The 21725-nt window shown below is 38.4% G+C and overlaps 1 protein-coding gene across 4 annotated transcripts in view; it reads left to right on the top strand.

Moving 5' to 3' along the window:
* Window positions 1-21725, top strand: part of RELN (reelin) — a 527544-nt gene that overhangs the window by 379583 nt on the left and 126236 nt on the right. For all 4 annotated transcript variants that reach the window (XM_043872741.1, XM_043872740.1, XM_043872739.1 and 1 more), the window contains 4 exons: window positions 10600-10792; window positions 11818-11930; window positions 17639-17776; window positions 18639-18825. In XM_043872741.1, coding sequence (XP_043728676.1) covers window positions 10600-10792; window positions 11818-11930; window positions 17639-17776; window positions 18639-18825 — 631 coding nt within the window. The remainder of the gene's footprint in view (window positions 1-10599; window positions 10793-11817; window positions 11931-17638; window positions 17777-18638; window positions 18826-21725) is intronic.

The raw sequence follows: 21725 nt of genomic DNA, 5'->3' as shown, positions 1-21725 counted from the left end.
TCCATTGTATATTAATGTATGATGTACCACATCTTCTTTATCCATTCATCTGTCAATGGACATTTAGGTTGCTTCCATGTCCTGGCTATTAAATAATGTAAATAATGTAAATAATGCTACAAAGAACATTGGGTGCATGTATCTTTCTGAATTATGGTTTTCTCATGGTATATGACCAGTAGTGGGATTGCTATGTCATATGGTAGTTCTATTTTTAGTTTTTTAAGGAACCTCCATACTGTTCTCCATAATGGTTATATCAATTTATATTTCCACAAACAATACAAGAGAGTTCCCTTTTTCCACACCCTCTCCAGCATAAAATTTCTACAGACTTTTAGAACTAGATTTTTTTTTAAGTGATTGGAATTAGCTGCTGGTGTGTAGACTTGGGGAGAATTGGGCTAGTTACGCAGGAGATAAAGGTGAGTAACTGGGCTGCAAATGGACCTTTGTGCTCCTAAGAAAGACATGGAGTCACTCTCTGTGGCTCCCAGCAGAGTCACTGGTCTACCTGCCATCTCATAGTAGCACCTGTGCAGGTGTGTGCAACCTGGTTAGAAAGAGAATATAGTGTTCATTGTGGTCACAGCCACTGTGTATAGACCATCCTGAATGTCTAACCTAGGTGACTTATCTCCCCCCAGTTCTGTCTCCCGCACATAAAACTATCTCATCCTTGAGAGAAAACTGCTATTAAGCACCCAATTTTTGTTAAGATTTGTTTTCCAGGAGGCTGCTTTCTGTAGAAGCTGAATAAACAGCAGCCAAGCAGCTTGATTTAAGCATTTTATAGCTTAAAGCAAAATGCTGGTCCTGACTTGAAGAACCATGTGCAAATTTCCAAACTGAGAAAATAGAAATGAGACTGAAGAAGCTAAAGAATATAAACTATGTACTTTAAATAGGAATTGTAATGATAAGCAAAATAAAGCAGGAGCTAGGAACAGAGGTATAAAAGGAGACTGAAATACATGCTGTAAAGCACACGTATTCCAAAATATTTTCTATTGCCAAGTCAAACTAACAAGATAACTAAGGATTTCACTTAGAAATCCATAAGGACTTTTAAAATGAAGTATTGAATAAACACATGAAAAAATGCATTCATTATATGTAGAAATTTCAAATTTGTTTGAAGCTGTAGATGGATTGAAGTAAGTAAAAAAGATTGTCATAAAATACATTTGTATCTAGAAGTTTCTTACATAGAGAATTACTCCAGTTGAGAAACCAGTAAAGAGAATATAGTCAGGAAAACAAAGGGAAAATTAATAAAACAACCTATCATATGAATACAATATGTTAAGGCCTCATGTTTTACATCTTCTTTCTCTAAAATCTTCATTGAAGTGATCGAGACACCATAACAGAGAAAATGCTGTACCATTTTTGGACTTTGAAAGTTGAATGAGCTTCTTGAAGAAGTAGGGTGTGGGAGGAAAATGTGGTGGTGAGAGTGGAATGAGTCAACCTTAGATGACTCCTTGCTCCTGGCCCCTATTCTTTGAGGCTGAGGCTGGGGCTCGATATCAGAAACACAGGTGATGCCATAGGGGGTGGCTGTCAGCAGAAGTATGGAAATTCAGGTGTCTCCACACATTGAATAATGCAGAATGCAAAACCTGTTAGAATCACAAACAGAAAATTGCAACCATAATTCAGAGTGTGATTTCAGTATTTTGTTTGAGTTCTTGATGGATGAAGCAAACAAAAAATAAGTGAGGACCTAGACAAATGTATTGGAGAAAATTAACAAGGATATTTAATAAAGAAAAAATTATACCCTACTAATAACAAATACATGTCTCTTTCATATGTCCACTGGACATTTGCAAAAAAATAAGTTTGAATTAGGCTCTGAAAGTCTTAATAGATATCAATAAAGTACAACACTAAAAGCAGGGGCCATTAAGGTCACATATTCCAGCACTTAAAAGTTTTTTAACTATTTTTTCCCTGAAAACAATACACAGCAAAAACTGGGAAGAGGGAGTTATTTGCAACATTTATACCAGACTACATATCCCAAATATGTGAAAAATTTGTACAAATAAGTAAGGAAAAGATAAATTCCAATTCTAATGATGGGCAAATTACATGAAAGGCTACTTTAACACCCCAAAAAACTACAAATAGGTAATAAATAGTTAACATAGATATCCTGTTAATTTTTCTAATAATCAAAGAAATATAGATTAAGAGATTTTGCATAGAGTAGCTAAAATGAAAACTATTGTCAATGTTCAGTATTGATATGTGTTAAGAATTTGCAGTGCCATCATTGTTAATATTTTTGGTAAATATAACTTGGTACAAAATTTTTGAAGGACAGTTTAGCAATAAGTCCTAACCTTTAAATTTTGCTTTGACCAAGCAATTCTTCTTCTAGGAATTTATCCTAAGAAAATAATTAAACAACTATACAAAGATATAGAAGGATGCATATTGTAGAAGTATTGTTTATAACAGTGAAAAACGGAAACAACCTCCAAAGATTCCCATACTTGTAGATTGGATTTATTCATTAAAAATGACAGTGTCTCAGTATATTTTTTCAATATGGAAAGGTGGCAATGAAATAGTTTTTTTTTTTTTTTTTTTTAATTTTTTTATTAGTTGGAGGCTAATTACTTCACAACATTTCAGTGGGTTTTGTCATACATTGATATGAATCAGCCATAGATTTACACTTATTCCCCATCCCGATCCCCCCCCCCACCTCCCTCTTCACCCGACTCCTCTGGGTCTTCCCAGTGCACCAGGCCCGAGCACTTGTCTCATGCATCCCACCTGGGCTGGTGATCTGTTTCACCATAGATAGTATACATGCTGTTCTTTTGAAACATCCCACCCTCACATTCTCCCACAGAACAGACTTTTGAACTCTGTGAAATAGTTTTAAAAAGGAAAAAAAACAGGACTATTATGATTCTATATTTTTTAAAAGAAAGAAAAGTAAGTGTCTGTGTATGTATGGGTATATTCCTGTGTGTAAACATAAGGAAACCTGGAAGTATTTACACTAAAATATTAGCAGTGGTCATCTCTAGGTAGAATTGTGAATTTTTAGCTTTTTAAAAAATGCTTCTATACTGTCAGTTTTTTTTCCAGTAAGTGTAAAGTTTATATAATCCACTAAAAGATTATGGTTATTTCTATTTTGAGACATAAGATTATAGAAAGTACAAATTAGTTTGTGTCACCTTTAATTCCACAGTATCAGCAAGTATTTCTGTCAACTCTAGTAAACATTTCTTTGAACAAAACCCTCAAAAAAGGATGATAGAGAGCTTAAATTCATTCACATGTCCTTCTGCAGATTAATATAACTTCTGAATAGTATCAGACCAAAAAGGTTTTGTATTGGTCTTCTGTTTCTCTGAAAATGAGTTCTGCAGATCTGTTCTTTACCATGGGTTTCTTGAAAATAACAGAATACTGCTTAGATTTCTAAGAAATGTAAACACTGGTGCATTGTCTTCTCTTGTGGCCCATTGGTAGTGACACTTCTGCCACATAGTTTACTTACCAAACTATTCTGAAAGAGATGAATCAGTTGTCAAAAATGGCCCAGTCCCTAGGTGATTTGACTATTTTACATGAATTTCCTTTTAAAGAACTATGTGACCTGAGTATTCCTCTGTTTACTTTAGTTAGATGTATCTGCCTTTCATATAAGAGAGCCTTTTTTTCTGGAGATGGGAACGAGGCTCTGGGGAAATGCAGAAAAGGCAGTTTCTTTAAGAGAGGATAACCTCAAAACCTTGTCTGTGTTCATTACAGCATTTAGGTAACTATGGTTCTGGAAAACTTGCCTTTTCTCCCATCAAGAGCCCTCACTTATGTGCTCATTTTATTTAATATTCTTTGCATGCTTTTGATAGGCATGACGTAGTGAAAAGGACATCAAAGTAGAAATCAGATGGCCTGGTTTCTAGCTTTTTAGTAACCATGTGACCCTGATGGTCAGCAGCTAAGACTCTCGGTTTTCCTTCTCTATAACAGTGCTCAGGATCCCTGATGTATCTCAAATGATATTGACTCAGAAATCAAATGAAATAATCCAGCTGTTGGAAAAACATGATGTCTTGTACAAACACCAGGTGCTTCTTGAGGTGTACAAGGCTCTGAATGCTATGCAGGATGCAGAGATGAGCAAGGTGTAACCGCTCCCTGTGGAGAGGCTTCCAGCCTGGTCAGGAAGATAGGTCCTCAGCAACCCCTGAGATTAAGCTATGAGGGGAAGGCAAAGGACCTATACTCTGGACTATGGAGACTTAGATATGACTAAGGAGACTTGAATTGCATTATGGTGTCATCTGCTTACCAGTGTCATAACAGAGAGCCTACTAGCCTTCGTGGGGGTGGAAATGAAAAGGCACAGGGAGGTAAGCTTGCCCTAATGGAAAGAGTTATCCCCATTCTCTATTAAAATGTGTAAGTGAGTATTAAAAGATTCAGGACTGTTTTATTGTTCCTTTATTTTTGAGGCACTCTTACAAATCAACATGAATAGAGCTAAGTCTCCAATTCCTAGTGCATTCTGTCTCCAGAATTTCTCCCCAAAATGCTGATGTGGCCTTTTTTTTTTTTTTTTTTTTCTGTTTCTATGATTGCAACAGAGAAGTTCAGCTTCATTTTTGCCTTTATAAACATATCTTGACTTAGACAAGCAGCAGAGAGGAGCAGTTTTGTAAATTAAAGGATTGCAGCCTGTGAAATTCTCTCCCATAAAATTCCAGTACTGTATGAGCATCAGAATATTGAGGAAAATGTCAGACCTAATATCACTGACTTTCAGCCAGTCTTGAATAAATCATAAATAATCGAGTGAATTTGTTTTATGAGTGGTCAAGATTCTGAGGCGCAGATGTCTGTGATCTTCTTGGATTATTTTGCTTCAGATTAAGATGGCAGGAGAGATATCATACAGGGCTTCCCAGGCAGCTTAGCAGTGGAGAGTCTGCCTGCCAATGCAGAAGACGCAGGTTTGACCCCTGGGTCGGGAAGATCCCAAAGAAGGAAGTAGCAGCCCACTCCAGTATTCTTGCCTGGGAAATCCCATGGGCAAAGGAGCCCAGTGGGCTATAGTCCATAGGGTCACAAAGAGTCAGACACGACTTGGTGGCTGAATCACCACCACCACCAGTGGTATCACTCAGTACTGTGAAGTATGGCAGGTGTACCAGAAATGCATTCAGCTCTCAGTTGCAACAAGAACAACCAGAAAGGACTGACCGTGGTATAAACAAAAGTGAAAAGGCCTATTTTGTCATTTGTAACAAGCCGTCCTAGGATTAAGGGCTGCTTCCAGCCCTTAATTTTCTACTTTTTCTACTTTTTTTTTCTACTTTTTTTACTTTTTAATTAGAAAATTAAAATTTTCTAATTTTCTTCATTTTCTACTCCACCATCTCTGCAGAGAGAGCTCCAACTGCATATTTCTTCCCATTATTGTCATAGAATGGCCACTGCCCCATTAGGGAGAAAGCATTAGGAGCAATAGGCAGAAGGACATACCAGCCAAATCCGTCTGCCTCACTTTAGAAGCTTGTATTAAATCTGAGCAAGTAGATACTTCCCTGGAGGTCCTTTGGTTAAGGACTCCATACTTCCAGTGCAGGGGGGACAGGTTTGATCCCTGGTTGGGGAACTAAGATCCCGCATGTCATGCAGAGGAAAACAATAGAATAGGAAAGACTAGAGATCTCTTCAAGAAAATTAGAGATACCAAGGGAACATTTCATGCAAAGATGGGTACAATAAAGGACAGAAATGGTATGGACCTAACAGAAGCAGAAAATAATAAGAAGAGGTGGCAAGAATACACAGAACTGTACAAAAAAGATCTTCATGACCCAGATAATCATGATGGTGTGATCACTCACCTAGAGCCAGACATCCTGGAATGTGAAGTCAAGTGGGTCTTAGGAAGCATCACTACGAATAAATCTAGTGGAGGTGATGGAATTCCAGTTGAGCTATTTCAAATCCTGAAAGATGATGCTGTGAAAGTGCTGCACTCAATATGCCAGCAAATTTGGAAAACTCAGCAGTGGCCACAGGACTGGAAAAGTTCAGTTTTCATTCCAATCCCAAAGAAAGGCAATGCCAAAGAATGCTCAAACTACTGCACAATTGCACCCATCTCACACACTAGCAAATTAATGCTCAAAATTCTCCAAGCCAGGCTTCAGCAATATGTGAACTGTGAACTTCCAGATGTTCAAGCTGGTTTTAGAAAAGGCAGAGGAACCAGAGATCAAATTGCCAACATCTGCTGGATCATTGAAAAAGCAAGAGAGTTCCAGAAAAATATCTATTTCTGCTTTATTGACTATGCCAAAGCCTTTGACTGTGTGGATCACAATAAACTGTGAAAAATTCTGAAAGAGATGGGAATACCAGACCACCTGACCTGCCTCTTGAGAAATCTGTATGCAGGTCAGGAAGCAACAGTTAGAACTGGAAATGGAACAACAGACTGGTTCCAAATAGGAAAAGGAGTACGTCAAGGCTGTATATTGTCACTGTGCTTATTTAACTTACATGCAGAGTACATCCTGAGAAACTCTGGGCTGGATGAAGCACAAGCTGAAATCAAGATTGCTGGGAGAAATATCAATAACCTCAGATATGCAGATGACACCACACTTATGGAAGAAAGGGAGGAAGAACTAAAGAGCCTCTGGATGAAAGAGGAGAGTGAAAAAGTTGGCTTAAAGCTCAACATTCAGAAAACTAAGATCATGGCATCCAGTCCCATCACTTCATGGCAAATAGATGGAGAAACAGTGGAAACAGTTGCTGACTTTATTTTGGGGGGGGGCTCCAAAATCACTGCAAATGGCGACTACAGCCAGGAAATTAAAAGATGCTTGCTCCTTGGAAGAAAAGTTTTGACCAGCCTAGACAGCATATTAAAAAGCAGAGACATTACTTTGCCAACAAAGTTCCATCTAGTCAAGGCTATGGATTTTCCAGTAGTCATGTATGGATGTGAGAGTTTGAATATAAAGAAAGCTGAGCACCAAAGAATTGATGCTTTTGAACTATGGTGTTGGGGAAGATTCTTGAGAGTCCCTTGGACTGCAAGGAGATCCAACCAGTCCATCCTAAAGGAGATCAGTCCTGAATGTTCATTGGTAGGACTGGTGTTGAGTCTGAAACTCCAATTTTTGGCCACCTGATGCAAAAAGCTGACTCATTTGAAAAGACCCTGATGCTGGGAATGATTGAAGGCAGGAGGAGAAGGGGACGATAGAAAATGAGATGGCTGGATGGCATCACTGACTCAATGGAGATGAGTTTGAGTAAACTCTGGGTTGGTGATGGACAGGCAGGCCTAGCATACTGTGGTCGATGGGGTCTCAAAGAGTCAGACACGACTGAGCAACTGAACTGAACTGATGTCATGCAGTGCAGCCAAAAAATAAAAATAAATAAAAGAGAAAAATGCTGAGTGAGTTTACCCACAAAGCATCTTTCACTTACGTCTCGTTGGTAAAAACTTATTGGTGGACATGGGCTCCCCTAGACCAATTACTAGAAAGTGACTGGGGAGAGGGATGCTCTAGATGGCAGCTGAATAAGCCTACCTACCCAACAACATCTGCCCACAACTGCTGGTGGTACAGATGTTCATGCCAAATAAGAATTTTATTATCACTGTGTAACCATCCTCATTTAGCCTCTTAACTTGTCCTTTTCTATATGTTTTGTTTTCTCTCTTGGTGTCTTGGCACCTTTAAAAGCTGTTATCATCAGGGAAGCTCACAGAGCACACACTTCTCAGGTTTGAATGCTTCCTCTCTCCAACCAAGTTCATGGTTAATTTGTAACCATGAAAAAGTTAGGTGCAGGCACTAGTTGCAAAACCCAGCACTTCTTTCTGAATCTGTACAGAATTGCCAGGACACTAAACCATTTCAGAAGGGAAGAATTTTTTAAAAAGAGTGCTGATTGTGAAAATAATACTAAATTATTTCAGGAATGCTGGAGTGGAGAAATACTCTGTATGATTTGAGTGAGAAAGTTTTAGTGCCTCTATGTGGCCTGTGGACCATTCAGCCCATGTGCTACTATGCCCTCTGTGTTTTTTAACCAGATGTCTAGGGTATATACTGCACCTTCAAACAGTTAAATGAAGGCTAGTTTTTGCCTCTGACAACCTTTCTCATAAAGGGTAGTAGAAAGAGCATATAACCCTTGAAGCTAAAAGCAACATTCATTTCTCACAGGGAAAAGTGTTTGGGGTTTTGTTTTGTTTTTTGCCTGTTTTAAAGACTATGGAATTTATATAGATGTTTGTGCCCATATAGCTTACTAGTATTTTTGTTCAATTCTGATTTCTTTTATTTTGTAATTTTACTAAAAACTGCATCCCACAGCTTCATATTTTCTAGATTGCATTTTGCATACCCTAACACATAGCAGCAATCATGGTTTCTATCTCTTAAGATAGGCGCATCACTGCGTAGTAACTGAAAGTTAATGGTTTTTAAATTAACTATAAATGAAAATTATTCAAAATCACAGAGTTTTCTTCTCTTAGAGTAATAGAAGGACAAAGAGATAGTGTATTGGTTGAGAAGTTTTGGAATCAGGCAAAGCTGATTTCTCGTCAAGTGTCTGCCATTTACTCTCTCCATTTCCTCATTTGTTGTTGTTCAGTCAGTAAGTCGTGTCTGACCCTTTGTGACCCCATGGACCTCCACTATCTCCTGTGTACGTTCATGCTAAGTCACTTCAGTCATGTCTGACTCTTTGTGACTGTATGGACTGTAGCCTGCCAGGCTCCTCAGCCTGTGGAATTCTCCAGGCAAGAATACTGAAGTGGGTTGCCATGCCCTCCTCCAGGAGATCTTCCCAACTCAGGGATCAAACCTGCAAGGATTGAACCTCCATCCCTTTATGTCTCCTGCATTGGCAGGTGGATTCTTTACCACTAGTGCCACCTGCAAAGTCCAACTGTCTCCTTAAGTGTGCTCAGATTCATGTCTATTGAATCACCAATGCTATCTAACCATCTTATCCTTTGCCTCCCCCTTCTCCTCCTGCCTTCAGTCTTTCCCAGCATCAGGGTCTTTTCCAATGAGTCTGCTTTTCGCATCAGGTGGCCAAACTGTTGGAGCATCAGCTTCAGCATCAGTCCTTCCAATGAATATTCAGGGTTGATTTCTTTTAGGATTGACTGTTTGAATCACCTTGCAGTCAAGGGACTCTTGAGAGTCTTCTCCAGCACTACAGATTGACAGCCTTCTTTATGGACATCGCACATGACTACTGGAAAAACCATACCTTTGACTATATGGACCTTTGTCAGCAAATTGATATCTCTGTTTTTTAATATGCTATCTGGGTTTGTCATAGCTTTCCTTCCAAGGAGCAAGCATCTTTTAATTTCATGGCTGCAGTCACAATCTACAGTGTTTTTGGAGCCCAAGAAAATAAATTCTGTCACTGTTTCCACTTTTTCCCCTTCTATTTGCCATGAAGTGATAGGACCAGATACCATGATCTTAATTTATTTTAATGTTGAGCTTCAAATCGGCTTTTCATTCTCCTCTTTGATTCTCATCAAAAGGCTCTTTATTTCCTCTTCACTTTTCTGCCATTAAGAGTGGTATCATCTGCGTATCTGAGATTGTTTTAATTTCCTCTGGTAGGTTATAAATTCCTTGAGAACTTTTCTCTGAAAAAGTAATTGTGCGTTTGTACCTTCAAGCAGTTTACAATCACATAGTGCTCAGTTGCGTGCTCATGTGTGCTCAGTGGCTGAATTGTGCCTGACTCTACAACCCTATGATTGTAGCCCGCCATTCTCCCCTGTCCGCAGGATTTTCCAGGCACGATTACTGGAGTCAGTTACCGTTTCCTCCTCCAGAGAATTTTCCGACCCAGGAATGAAACCTGCATCTCCTGCACTGGAAGGCGGATTCCTTACCATTGTGCCACCTGGGACCCAGTCAATCATGGGGATTTTACAACCATTAAAACCACATTATCTCATTTTCAGTATTTAATAGCTGAGTACTGAAGACTGGAGAATTTTAAAGCTGAAAAGTCTCTAATTGTCCCATTTCCTACCACCAAACACAGCCACTGCAAACATTCTGGTTAATTTCCATCATGCATCATTTTGCAAATTTTTTAAAAACATTTTTGCCACATGTACAATAATTTGATTATATTACCTTCATAAATATTTAAAATATGGACAGTCTGTCAAGTGACTATACCAATTTACTTAAGCATTCCAGTTTCCCTATAGTTTGACATTAAAATGTTTGCCAGTTATTTCCTTGGGATAGAGTCCATGAAATGAGTCAAACGTTTTATCTATTTGAGCAGTACATGAGTGCATACCCATTTTCAAATATATTTGACCACTCAAGGTATCAACTTAAAAAAATATTGCTTCTTTGATAGGCAGATATTTATTTGATATTTCAAATTGCCTTTTTTAAATTAATTGAAATCCATTCTAGAACTTGGCAAGATTTAAATAAGTAAAATAAAATTATTTTGGCATACGGTATGAAATGAAGAGATATTGCTGTTTTTAATTTTCTGATTTCCTCCTCTGTCTTTCAGTTTTACAGGAGATTCTAAACTTGCCTCAAGTATGCGCTATGTAGAAACACAATCAATGCAGATAGGAGCATCTTACATGATTCAGTTCAGTTTGGTGATGGGCTGTGGCCACAAATATACCCCACACATGGACAATCAGGTGAAACTAGAGTATTCAACCAACCATGGCCTCACCTGGCACCTCGTCCAAGAGGTAAGTCTATTTTCTCTAAAACTTGTGATAGGTAGACTTCACCTATTTACATAGGGAGCAGAGAATTAAACTTCTAAAAGTTTAGGTTTGGTTGAAAAGGAACAATATTATTTGTAACAGAATTGACATAAACTCAGCAATGGATTATAAGGATGCCATATTTTGCACTATCAGATGCTAAAGGGAATTGAAAATCTTTAAAATATGGTAATAGATATACTAGGATGGTGTTTTCAACATTATTTTCTCTAGCTCTCTTTCTCTATTAAAGTCTCTTTCTTCTTTCCCTGTAGCATGTCTTCATCTGTTCTTTTCTGTCTCTTCACCTGCAGGTAGACCATACTAAGAATACATCTCCTGCCTTAAAAAACAAAAAAGAAAAAAAAAAAACAAAAAAGAAATACATAATTCCAGGTTCTTGAAATAAAATGTACTTCTTTCTATATACATACTGGTGATTCATACATATAGTATGGTGTTTATGCAGATACTACTGATATGCATAAATAATACTGAATAGGATAATGTTACCAGGTGGTGCTAGTGGTAAAGAGCCCACCTGCCAGTGCGGGAGACATAAGAGATGTGGGTTCAATACCTGAGTCAGGAAGATCCCCTGGAGAAGGGCATGACAACCCACTCCAGTATTCTTCCCCAGTAAATCCCTTGAACAGAGGAGCCTGAAGGGCCATAGTCCATAGGGTCTCAAAGAGTTGGACATGACTGAAGCGACAGTATGCACCAAATAACAGTGTGACACTAACAGGTCAAAAAAGGAACCCTAATCCAGTTTCTGTTTTTCCATGTGGCTATTAGAAGACATTTCTTTGCCTTGTGGCATCTCATTTATTTCCCAAATATTTTAGCTTCACAGAAGGAAAATTTATGGATTGTATCCATATTGCAAATGGTTAAGATGATAGCATTAGATTTCTCTAAGGGCTTTTTCACTTGTTTTGAGTGAGTAAACATATTGCTCTGAGGAAATAGAAGCTGAGTTAAATTTTTGCCTGATTCTCTTTTAGGAATGCCTTCCAAGTATGCCGAGTTGTCAGGAATTTACATCAGCAAGTATTTACCATGCCAGTGAGTTCACACAGTGGAGAAGAGTCATAGTGCTTCTTCCCCAGAAAACTTGGTGAGAGATGCCATCTTCAGATATGACTGTCACTTTAACTTTTATGTCTCTTCTAGCATGACGAATATGAAGAAGAGTTAAGTGCAAGATGGCAGTATGCATTCCTCTTTTTTTATTTTAGAATCAAAAGATCTTTCTTTTTGTACTGAGGATATTTGAAAAATAGAGCTAATGAAAATTTGGTTTCCAGAGTGTCATAGCTTTTCCTCACCTCTCTTTTTGCCTCAACTTTTCATTTTGTGGGAAAACTCATTGAGCCAGTTTCTTTGGGTTTGACATATAAAGGGGAATGATATAGGAATCTAAAAACTCCTATGTCAAAAGTTTGGATTGCAAATCTGTTTTCTTCCTGCAAAGGCCTACTTTTTCTTTTAAAAGCTTAACATGTCCTTTTTTCTCTATTCTCTTTCAGTAAGAATGAAGATCACCCCAGGCAGAAGCCTCAGTAACTAGGGAGAAAGTTTAATATTTAATAATATGAAAGAGAAAAACACATTTTCCCCAAATATTGCATTGTTTCATGTTAGACTGATCACTCCGAGGCCTGTTTGAGGAATAGACTGTAGGATAAAGAGTGAAGACAGGAAGACCAGTTCAGGGGGTGTGGGGTGGTCCAAGCATTAAAAGTTTAGGTGGCTTGGAGTATGAGTGTAACAGACATGGCTAGAGCCATCATTTGTGAAATTTATTTTAATGAAATTGGACTTGTTGATGGACCAGATGGGAGCTGGGGTAGAATGGGAAGAATCAAAAACAGTTTCTAAATTCTGGACCTGGGGAAAATACCACTAAGAAGGGAGAGGCTGGAGGAGTGGATTTAGGACAGTGGATTAAAAGTCATATGCTTCTTATGTTTTGTGCTATGAATTTTGAGATACTTATCTATTCAAGTAAAAAAGCCAATTGGACTTAGGAATCTGGAGCTCAAAAGGGGGGTTGGACTTAAAAGTTAAAAATTATGAGTACTATTTAAACCCTGGAACAAGATAAGCTCACCCAAGAAAGAACTTTTGACCAGAAATTAGAACACCTGAGTTCTCAGTATATCTCTGTTAATGACTGACTTCATGCTTTAGCCATTCACAGCCTCTTCAAACGTAATTTCTTATGTGTGTGATGAAGAGGTTGAATTAGATGATCTTAAATATCCCTAGCACTTCTGGAGTTCTATGATTTGCGTAGCAGGAAAGGCATAAAAGAGACAAAAATTATATTTTTCTGTGGTATCTGCTTTCCTAGACCCCTTTTTTAAAGAAAATTACTAAATCAACCGTTCTTGGACTATTTTATAGGAGAGTTAGGCTCCACACAAAAACAATTGGCTAGATAACCACTTAAAATTATTATTATACCTCCTTTAGTTGAACATTGAATTACTGCATTATAGAAGAATGCCTCCTTGATTATTTTTAAAGATTCATCATTATGTCAGTTTGAACAAAATGCTTGAACTTTAATTTTCACATATTTTTTATATCCAACTGTGAACTATTTCCTGGATACTCAATTATGCTTTGTATAACAAGTTGTTGCTTTCTCTAACATCCTACTCTTTTATATCTACTGCTGGGAATATAATCAAGATTTATATTTAATTTCAGTGATATTCCAACCATGTCTATCAAGATTATAAAAAAACATTATATCAAACAATTGAAATACCAATCAGAGTTTGTGCAAAGCTACTGAGGTGTTGTTTTTTTTTTTCTAATTTGCCCCCATTATTTCACCATTATGTATATCACCTCATTATTTTAAAACCACTGATTTTTATTCATTGACATGTGGGTTACCATTTCAAAATTATGATGGTAATATAATCCTGACAATATATTTAAGAGATTTTTATTCCCAGAGTAAATGTTTTATTCTGGGAATGTTCCCAGAAACATTTTAAATTATTATCCTTAATTACCATAGTGTAGACAGTATCCCGAAAAGTACTGTCCTTTATCAAAAAGGACTTTGCAGGTTACTTAACACTAAAATTGTATGTTGTATTATTATCTCTTAGCTTAAACGATATTACTACTGGGTTGAGTTTTACTGTAGTTAAAAAGAAATCAAATTCTCATCAGTGTTTATTAGGCATGCATGCCTGCATGCTAAGTTGCTTCAGTCGTGTCCAACTCTTTGTGACTCTGTGGACTGTAGCCTGCCAGGATCCTGTGTCCATGGGATTCTCCAGGCAAGTATACTGGAGTGGGTTGCCATGCCCTCCTTCATTTATTAGGCACTTGAGAGGAAATATGTTGATTCTTAAAGTCTTTAGTTTTTATACAACACCTGATTCATTGTTGGGATATTCATTAAATGTTGGGAAATTAAATAGAATTTCAATTTAGTATGCTTTGATGAACCGAAGAGATGTTTTATTACAAGCCATATCTTTTTTACAAACTGAAAAAAAATCTACTAGATTATTCACTCTTGACAGCTTGCCTTTATGTACATGTAGGTAAATTATTGAATTCTGCTTTTCCAAATTTCCTTCAAAGCCCTGGGTGAGGAAAGTAAAACTATTTCTGAAACACAAACAATCCAATAGGATATTTATTTTAATATTTCTACTGACTAATACTTAAACTAAACATTATTGCAGTAATAGTTTGTAAAATAATGTCCAACTAGTTATTATCCTTGTTTTTGTATCTATAATGCTCTAAAGCGCTGCTGTAAAGATAAAGTATGTTTATTCTCTTTGACATTCTTGTTAACTTTCTTATGTGCATTTCAGACTTTTGCAGATGGCAGGTTTTTCCCAAGCATTGGGAGAAGAAATTACAGTTTAGTTTGAAGCAGTATTCCTTCTGCCAAATCTTTCTTCTGCTGTTTTGATTCAAGCATATGCAACTATAAATTGAACACAGAGAAGCAAATGTGATCTGCATTGTCAAAGATCTTTTAACTTTAGAAGATATGCTAGATAGGACAACTTAGATTGAAATATTGAATATGTATACACCTGCTCAAAGAAATTATATTTTATATGAACTGAACATTTGTTACCCAATGAAAATTAACTTCGTTTTTATGAGAGACATTTACATAAGAACAGAGCCTAATGAGACCCAAACAGCTGTCAGTTGCTGACTTCATAAACAAATCAACACCTAATGACTGAATGAGTTTCAGAATAATTGAGTAAATGTAATTACAGTCACTGAAGGTAGAAAATACAGTTTAGTCAGCTTTCATTTAATTTGATTCCTCGAGTTAGCTAACTATCAAGAGATGACTCAGTGGTATTTTATTTCACTCTAGAAGTTTATAAGGGGGGAAATCAAATAAAGAAAAGACTGTCAAGTTTTGTTGCATTTGAAAATCTATAGTTTGGATTTTAAATGCAGGTCAAATTCATTTCATGATCCACTAGGCAGTAGTGGTACATCCAGACTCAATCCAAAGTGCACAGGATTTTCTTCTTAAGAATACTTAATTTTGAGAGACAGACAGAGGCAGGGAGGAGGAAGAAGAGAGAGAAAGAGAAAATTGGCAAATTAAATATTTGTATTGGGGGTGATATTTAGCAGTGACGCAGCTGCAAATCAGTGAGATCACACCTTGTGTTCTCACATGTGATCAGCTGGAGATTGCTCACACAACTAATTTTTTTTTCTCACTAAAAATGAAGCCAATATTCAACCTCTTTCACTTTCTTTTCTGTTAATTAACATCAGCACATGAAACTGTGGATTGTCATTTTAAATGGAATAATTCGCTTTAAGTGATTTATCTTAATGAAATATCTTTTCAAGAGTTCAGAGATACATGTAAGGATAAGTTATTTATAAAAAGGATTTGGAATGTGTTTAATGTGATTGTTTAGAAGCATAAATTAGGTCAGATTTCTGAAACCCTCCAACCCCATTTTAATATTTGAAATATCAAAACTTCAAAATAATATATGCCATGGGTTTTATGTAAGCACGTGATTATAAAGAAAATAAACTATCACCTCTGTCAACAAATCACCAGAGCAGTCATTAAATTTTTGAGCTGGAAAGGATCCTAGAAATCAGTTTGCCCAATCTCCTAATTTGAGAGGTGAGGAACTAGAAGCTCCTGAAGGCTTAAATTTCCCACTAAAGGTCACACAGCTGATAAATTGCAGAGCCAGGGTCCTTGGGGTCGAGTCCCCTGACTCCTAACACATTTTTCACTCTGTTACCTACAGAAGTCAGAAACAGGGTGCCCTTTCCTGGCCTTGTCCGTCCACTCATTGGTTCACTTTTTAACAGACTTTTTTTGTACGCTTACTTTATTCTGTTCCTGTGCAAACTACTGAGATAAAAAGATATCCCTGTCTCCAAGAGAACTCACAGTCTAGACACCTGTGACCCTCAGCTTGACTCAGATTGTATCAGTCTTAAAAGAATATAGTCATCTCTGTAAGTGACAGTGGTGCATGAGTCTTGTCTTCTGTTGGGCTCCAAGATAATGTCCCTACTTTTATAGTAAGCTTTTCTAAAACACGTTTCTTAATTGGACTATGAAAATTGTGATGGCTATTAAATTACAGATATAAACTGTTACCATGGAAGGGGGCATCTGTCTCATTGTATGTTCCAGGAAGAGCACTGATATGCTGCAAACCTGTGTCTACTGGATGCATCTCGGTGGATCCTGAAATTATCCTACTATGAATAAAAATGCAACGTATCAACCACATATCATTAGTAAAATAAACAGTAAAGGCTTAGTCTGGATTTTAACAGTCTGTTATGTACTTAGGGAGTATTTAATATGTGGATAATTGATGCAATAGACCTTAATGGATCATTCAGAGCCATTAAGATCAAGTGTGTCTGTAGCTAGGGTACTAGGGGAGGGTTTAATCAATTGAACTGAGCATGCACGCCTATTCTGCACATTTTTTTGTTTGTTCTCTCTTGTTTTGCACTTTGACCAGATAAAACTGGTCACGGATGCCTGAAACTTCCTAGAGGTGAAAAGTATGATGTGATTTTAAAAGCACATTTTGTGGTAGTCAATGAATGGAAACCCTCTTGGCATTTCTCTCAGAATGTCTTCTTTAGACTTTATATCTCATTTGAATCAGGGTTCCAAGTGTTTCTCTATGTGTAACAGACTGTTTAAGTTTTTATCTCCACTTAACATCAACTTGTCCATGAAAACCAAGCAAGTTAATGTTTCAGAAATAATGAGCAGGATTTAGCACCCAGGTGTTCTTACTTGGGAAATAGTACAATGTCACCCATCCTCTCAATCCCAAAACAATACCTGCAAACAAAACTTGTGTTTTATATTGAGCGTCAACTGGAAGTCTTCGAATAACTACTGATACATTTATTGTAAGAAACTGCGTTACTCTAAGATAAACACTGTGCATTTTAATCTGTGAAAGACAGTTTTGTATAAATATTTATTTTTTAAAATTAGTGTATCTTCCTTTCTTTTCCTAGCATCAAAACCCTAAGCAACAACGGCAACAAAATCTGATATTGTATTTTTCTTTAAAATGTCTCAAATTAAGACTGATGTAAACAGATAAGTAGACTTTTATTCATGATGGAATTGTTGAATCAGACAGTAACTGAGTGGAAATTAAACCCCTAAAGAAAAATGATTGGCCGCTAAATTCGAGTTCCAAAGAGTTAGTTCTCTGGAGAATTTTGAACTCTGACGTTCTTTGTCTGTATGACCCCATGTCATGTTTTTATTACTGTACCTTGACTTGTTTCTAGGTCCAGTGCCACCCGCTTCCGCTGGAGTCAGAGCTATTACACAGCTCAGGACGAGTGGGCTCTAGACAGCGTTTACATTGGGCAGCAGTGCCCCAACATGTGCAGTGGGCACGGCTCCTGCGACCGCGGCACGTGCAGGTATGTGTGTAGAAGAGACGATTGACTCTGCTCCTCCGGGTGTGTGTTTACAACGATACCACAGCAGCTGCCATCAGACTTCTAAGGATAGCCTGATAAATAATGAAATAGCCAAAGGAAAACGATCCTCCTTTCTATCCTTATTTTAGATGTTAAAGATATTGTTGCATTTCAACAAGTATAAAGCCATATATTCTAATTTCAAAATGCAACCTCCTGGGTTTACATTTCAGAGTTTATCAGTTAGCCCTAAAGTCCTCTTTGTTAGTTAATAGAGCTTGGCTATTGCTTCTCCTTCCTTCCCCTGGTAGTCTTAAAGCACAAGTCAAACAGCTGCTGCATACTTTCCTAAACCACTTCACCAGAAGCTCAAAGCTGTATACAGAAGGAGGTGGTGATTATCGCTAATGAGGATGAGATAGGAACACACTTGGATACTTAAAGACTCTAAAAAAGACATAATTTAATCAGAAGGAGGAACTGTAAAACATGGCCACAGTTAAGTATTGGGTGAGCAGACAAACATTTACATGTGACCTTTTATGCCTACAGGAAAATTTCACAATCGTTCCCCTCTGCCCAACCGTACATGTGCATATACGCCCATATCTTTCTTCATTATCCTCATTTCTACCATTATAGCACTTTCTTTTATAAAAATGGATTCTGTCCCTTTTTCCCCATGTGAAAAACTGAAGGTTGTTACCTACCACCATGTACAAAGACTAACAGTGTAGTGAAAAGTCTAGTGCAGATGCTAATACCTGAGCAAAACTGAGACATAGGGAATGTTGCGGGTCAGATGGCTGTGGCAGTCACATACGAGTCTATCACTTGTTCACTCAGCCCTCCTCTCTCATAGGTGTGACCAGGGATACCAGGGCACTGAGTGCCACCCAGAAGCTGCCCTTCCTTCCACGATCATGTCGGACTTTGAGAACCCAAGTGCTTGGGAGTCTGACTGGCAAGAAGTTATTGGGGGCCAAATTGTAAAACCCGAAGAAGGGTGTGGTGTCATCTCTTCCGGATCATCTCTGTATTTCAGTAAGGTATGAATGAGAGCCAGGAGTAAGTGATCAGGGCAGTGACTATTTCAATATGTGACTGATGTTATGGAGCAGTCTGAACTCAGAAGGTACAAATGTGACGCAGTTTTATCTTTTCCCACCTTGTCTGCCTTTGATCGAAACTGAAGGTTGCTCAGTTGTGTTCAACTCTTTGCAGCCCCAAGGACTATACAATCCATGGAATTCTCCAGGCCAGAATACTGGAGTGGGTGGCCTTTCCCTTCTCCAGGGGATCTTCCCAACCCAGGGATCGAACCCTCAATGAGCATTCTTTACCAGCTGAGCCACAAGGGAAACCCAAGAATACTGGAGTGGGTAGCCTATCTCTTCTCTTTTTTTTCTTCGGCTCTTGATTGGACTTTGCCAAATTCCTGTGCCTTAACTCCATTTGAGAAACTCTTTTATAGTTTTATGCTTATCTTTGCTTACTACAAATCCAGGTAGGCCGATCTAAAATTCCTGCCCCTCTTGTACCTGATTTAAAGTTCATTGCTTTCCTTTCCTCCAGTACCAGCCATGCTTGTGTCTTGAGGGGCTTTGAGTGGGGCAGGGTCTTGGCCCCTTCTTATCCCAGCCTTTGAAGGGTGTGTGAGCATGTGGGTCTGGGGATAAGGATGTGAGTGGTGGTGGAGCTTAGAAGTTAACAATAGCAACTCTGTAGCCAGACTGCCTATTTCTATCTGATTCTGCCACTTCCTAGCTGTGTGACTTTGAACAAATTCCTTAACCTGTCTGTGGCTTGGCTTCCTCATTGGTGTTTTTTATATATATATATATATATATCTCATTAGCATTATTATGCAGGTTAAATGAGTTAGTACTTGTAAATCATATAGAACAGTACCTAACACATAGAAAGTACTACTAGAAGTATTTATTAAACTTGGATTATTAAGTTTATTAAACTTTTAATGGATTGCCATTAATCCCAAGAATATGATTGGAGGAATGAGGGGTAATGATGAGGGTGGAGGTGTGCAGAGCTGTTCCTATGGAACTAACCAGCTGTCCATCAATAGCAAACATCTCAGTTCCTATTTCCACTCAGTTTGGTGGCTGCTTGTGGTGTCTGCTGATGTGGGGGCCATCCTAGTCAACTTGGGCTACTATGATAAAATACCATAGAGTAGGGGACTGAAACAGCAAACATTTTCTTCTCACAGTTGTGAGAGCTAGAAAGTCTAAGATCAAGGCACCATCAGATTCAGTGTCTAGTGAAGGCCTACTTCCACACTTGTAGGATAGTCATCTTTGCATTGCATCCTCACAGGAGGCAAGAGAGAGCATGTATGCTAAGTCGCTTCAGTTGTGTCCAACTCTTTGCAACCCTGTGACCTGGAGCCTGGCAGGCTTCTCTGTCCATGGGATTCTCCATGCAAGAATACTGGCGTGGACTGCTATGCGCTCCTCCAGGGGACCTTCCTGACCCAGGGATCGAACCTGCATCTCTTCCATCTCCAGCATTGGCTGGCAGGTACTTTATCACTAGCACCACCTGGGAATCCCCAAGAGAGAGCAGAGAGAGAAAAATCAGACTCTCTTGTGTCTCTTCTTATAGGGGCACTAATTCCATCACGAGGACTCTACCTTCATAACTTAATTACCTGCTGAGGGCCCCACCTCCTAATACCATCCCTTTAAGGGTTAGTCTTCCAGCATGTGAATTTGGGAACATCTTAACATGAAGTCCATAACAGAGACTCCAAGTAGAAGTTTATCTTGCAGGCTTCAGCTTCCCCAGTGGAAGCAGACAGATCAGTATACACCAACTAGGGACTGAGTTGCCAGCCAGAATCCTAAGTCATTCTCTTGGAACAATCCTAACACACACTGCTTGGTGAGGGATGGGGTTGAGAGAACTACCTCCCTCTCCTCCCTTGCTACAGTCTAGGAAGGACGTTCTTTCCTTCCTCTCTCTTCCAGTTCCTCTCTTCATATAGTCTTCAAAAGGAGTGCAACCTGAGCAGTGTGTGCAACCGTAATTATTAGCAGCTCTCTTTAGAATGTGGAGTGACTAGTGCCCCTTCTTTCCAGCAAGGACTATAGCCACCAATTCTAGGACAAAGGGAAATGTCTCATTCCACATCATATAGCAACTACGTAAAGGTGGGTGATATATCATAGGGCTGATATGTTGCAGAACCTGTTTGGGCAGAAATCCAAAACACGTTAATTTATGCAAATGTAAAAATAGATACAGCTTTTGTTTTGATACAGGTGCAGAACAAAGAATCAGCAAGTAAACAAGATAGAGAATGACAGAAAACCAGGGATGGATTTTATTTAATGATATTCTTATCTATTGACATTGAAGGTTCCCTGGTCATTATTCTTAGAGATGATACTCAATAAGTGACCAATACACAGTCTATAGATCTGGATACACAGTCTAATCCTGCAGAAATGGAAACATTGTGTCTCTGATACCATCAGTTCTAAAACAAGATGATGAATCCGTGGGCTTCCTTGGTGGCTCAGATGGTAAAGAATCTGCCTGCAATGTGAGAAATCTGGGTTTGATCCCTGGGTCAGGAAGATCCCCTGCAGAAGGGAACAGCTACTCACTCCAGTATTCTTGCCTAGAAAATTCCATGGACAGAGGAGCCTGGTGGGCTACTGCCCATGGGGTCGCAAAGAATCAGAATGCAACTGAGCAACTAACACACATGAATCCTTAACCAGTATGTACCCAAACAGCCCAGTAAACATGTGTGTTCACACACAGATATTTTAAACATATAAGGGTTACATATTAATATTTCTTCCTCTTAATTGAAGATGATGTCTGGAGTCAAGCTACCTGGCTTTGTACCCGGGCTCCAAAACTCATGTATTGGGTCACCTTGCAGAGTTATAACATCTTTGTGTGTCTCATCCCACTG

Source organism: Cervus elaphus, chromosome 18 (genome assembly GCF_910594005.1).
Source record: "Cervus elaphus chromosome 18, mCerEla1.1, whole genome shotgun sequence".
Taxonomy (NCBI): Eukaryota; Metazoa; Chordata; class Mammalia; order Artiodactyla; family Cervidae; genus Cervus; species Cervus elaphus.
The sequence above is the reverse complement of the archived record's forward strand: the minus strand, read 5'-3'. Positions and strand labels throughout refer to the sequence as shown.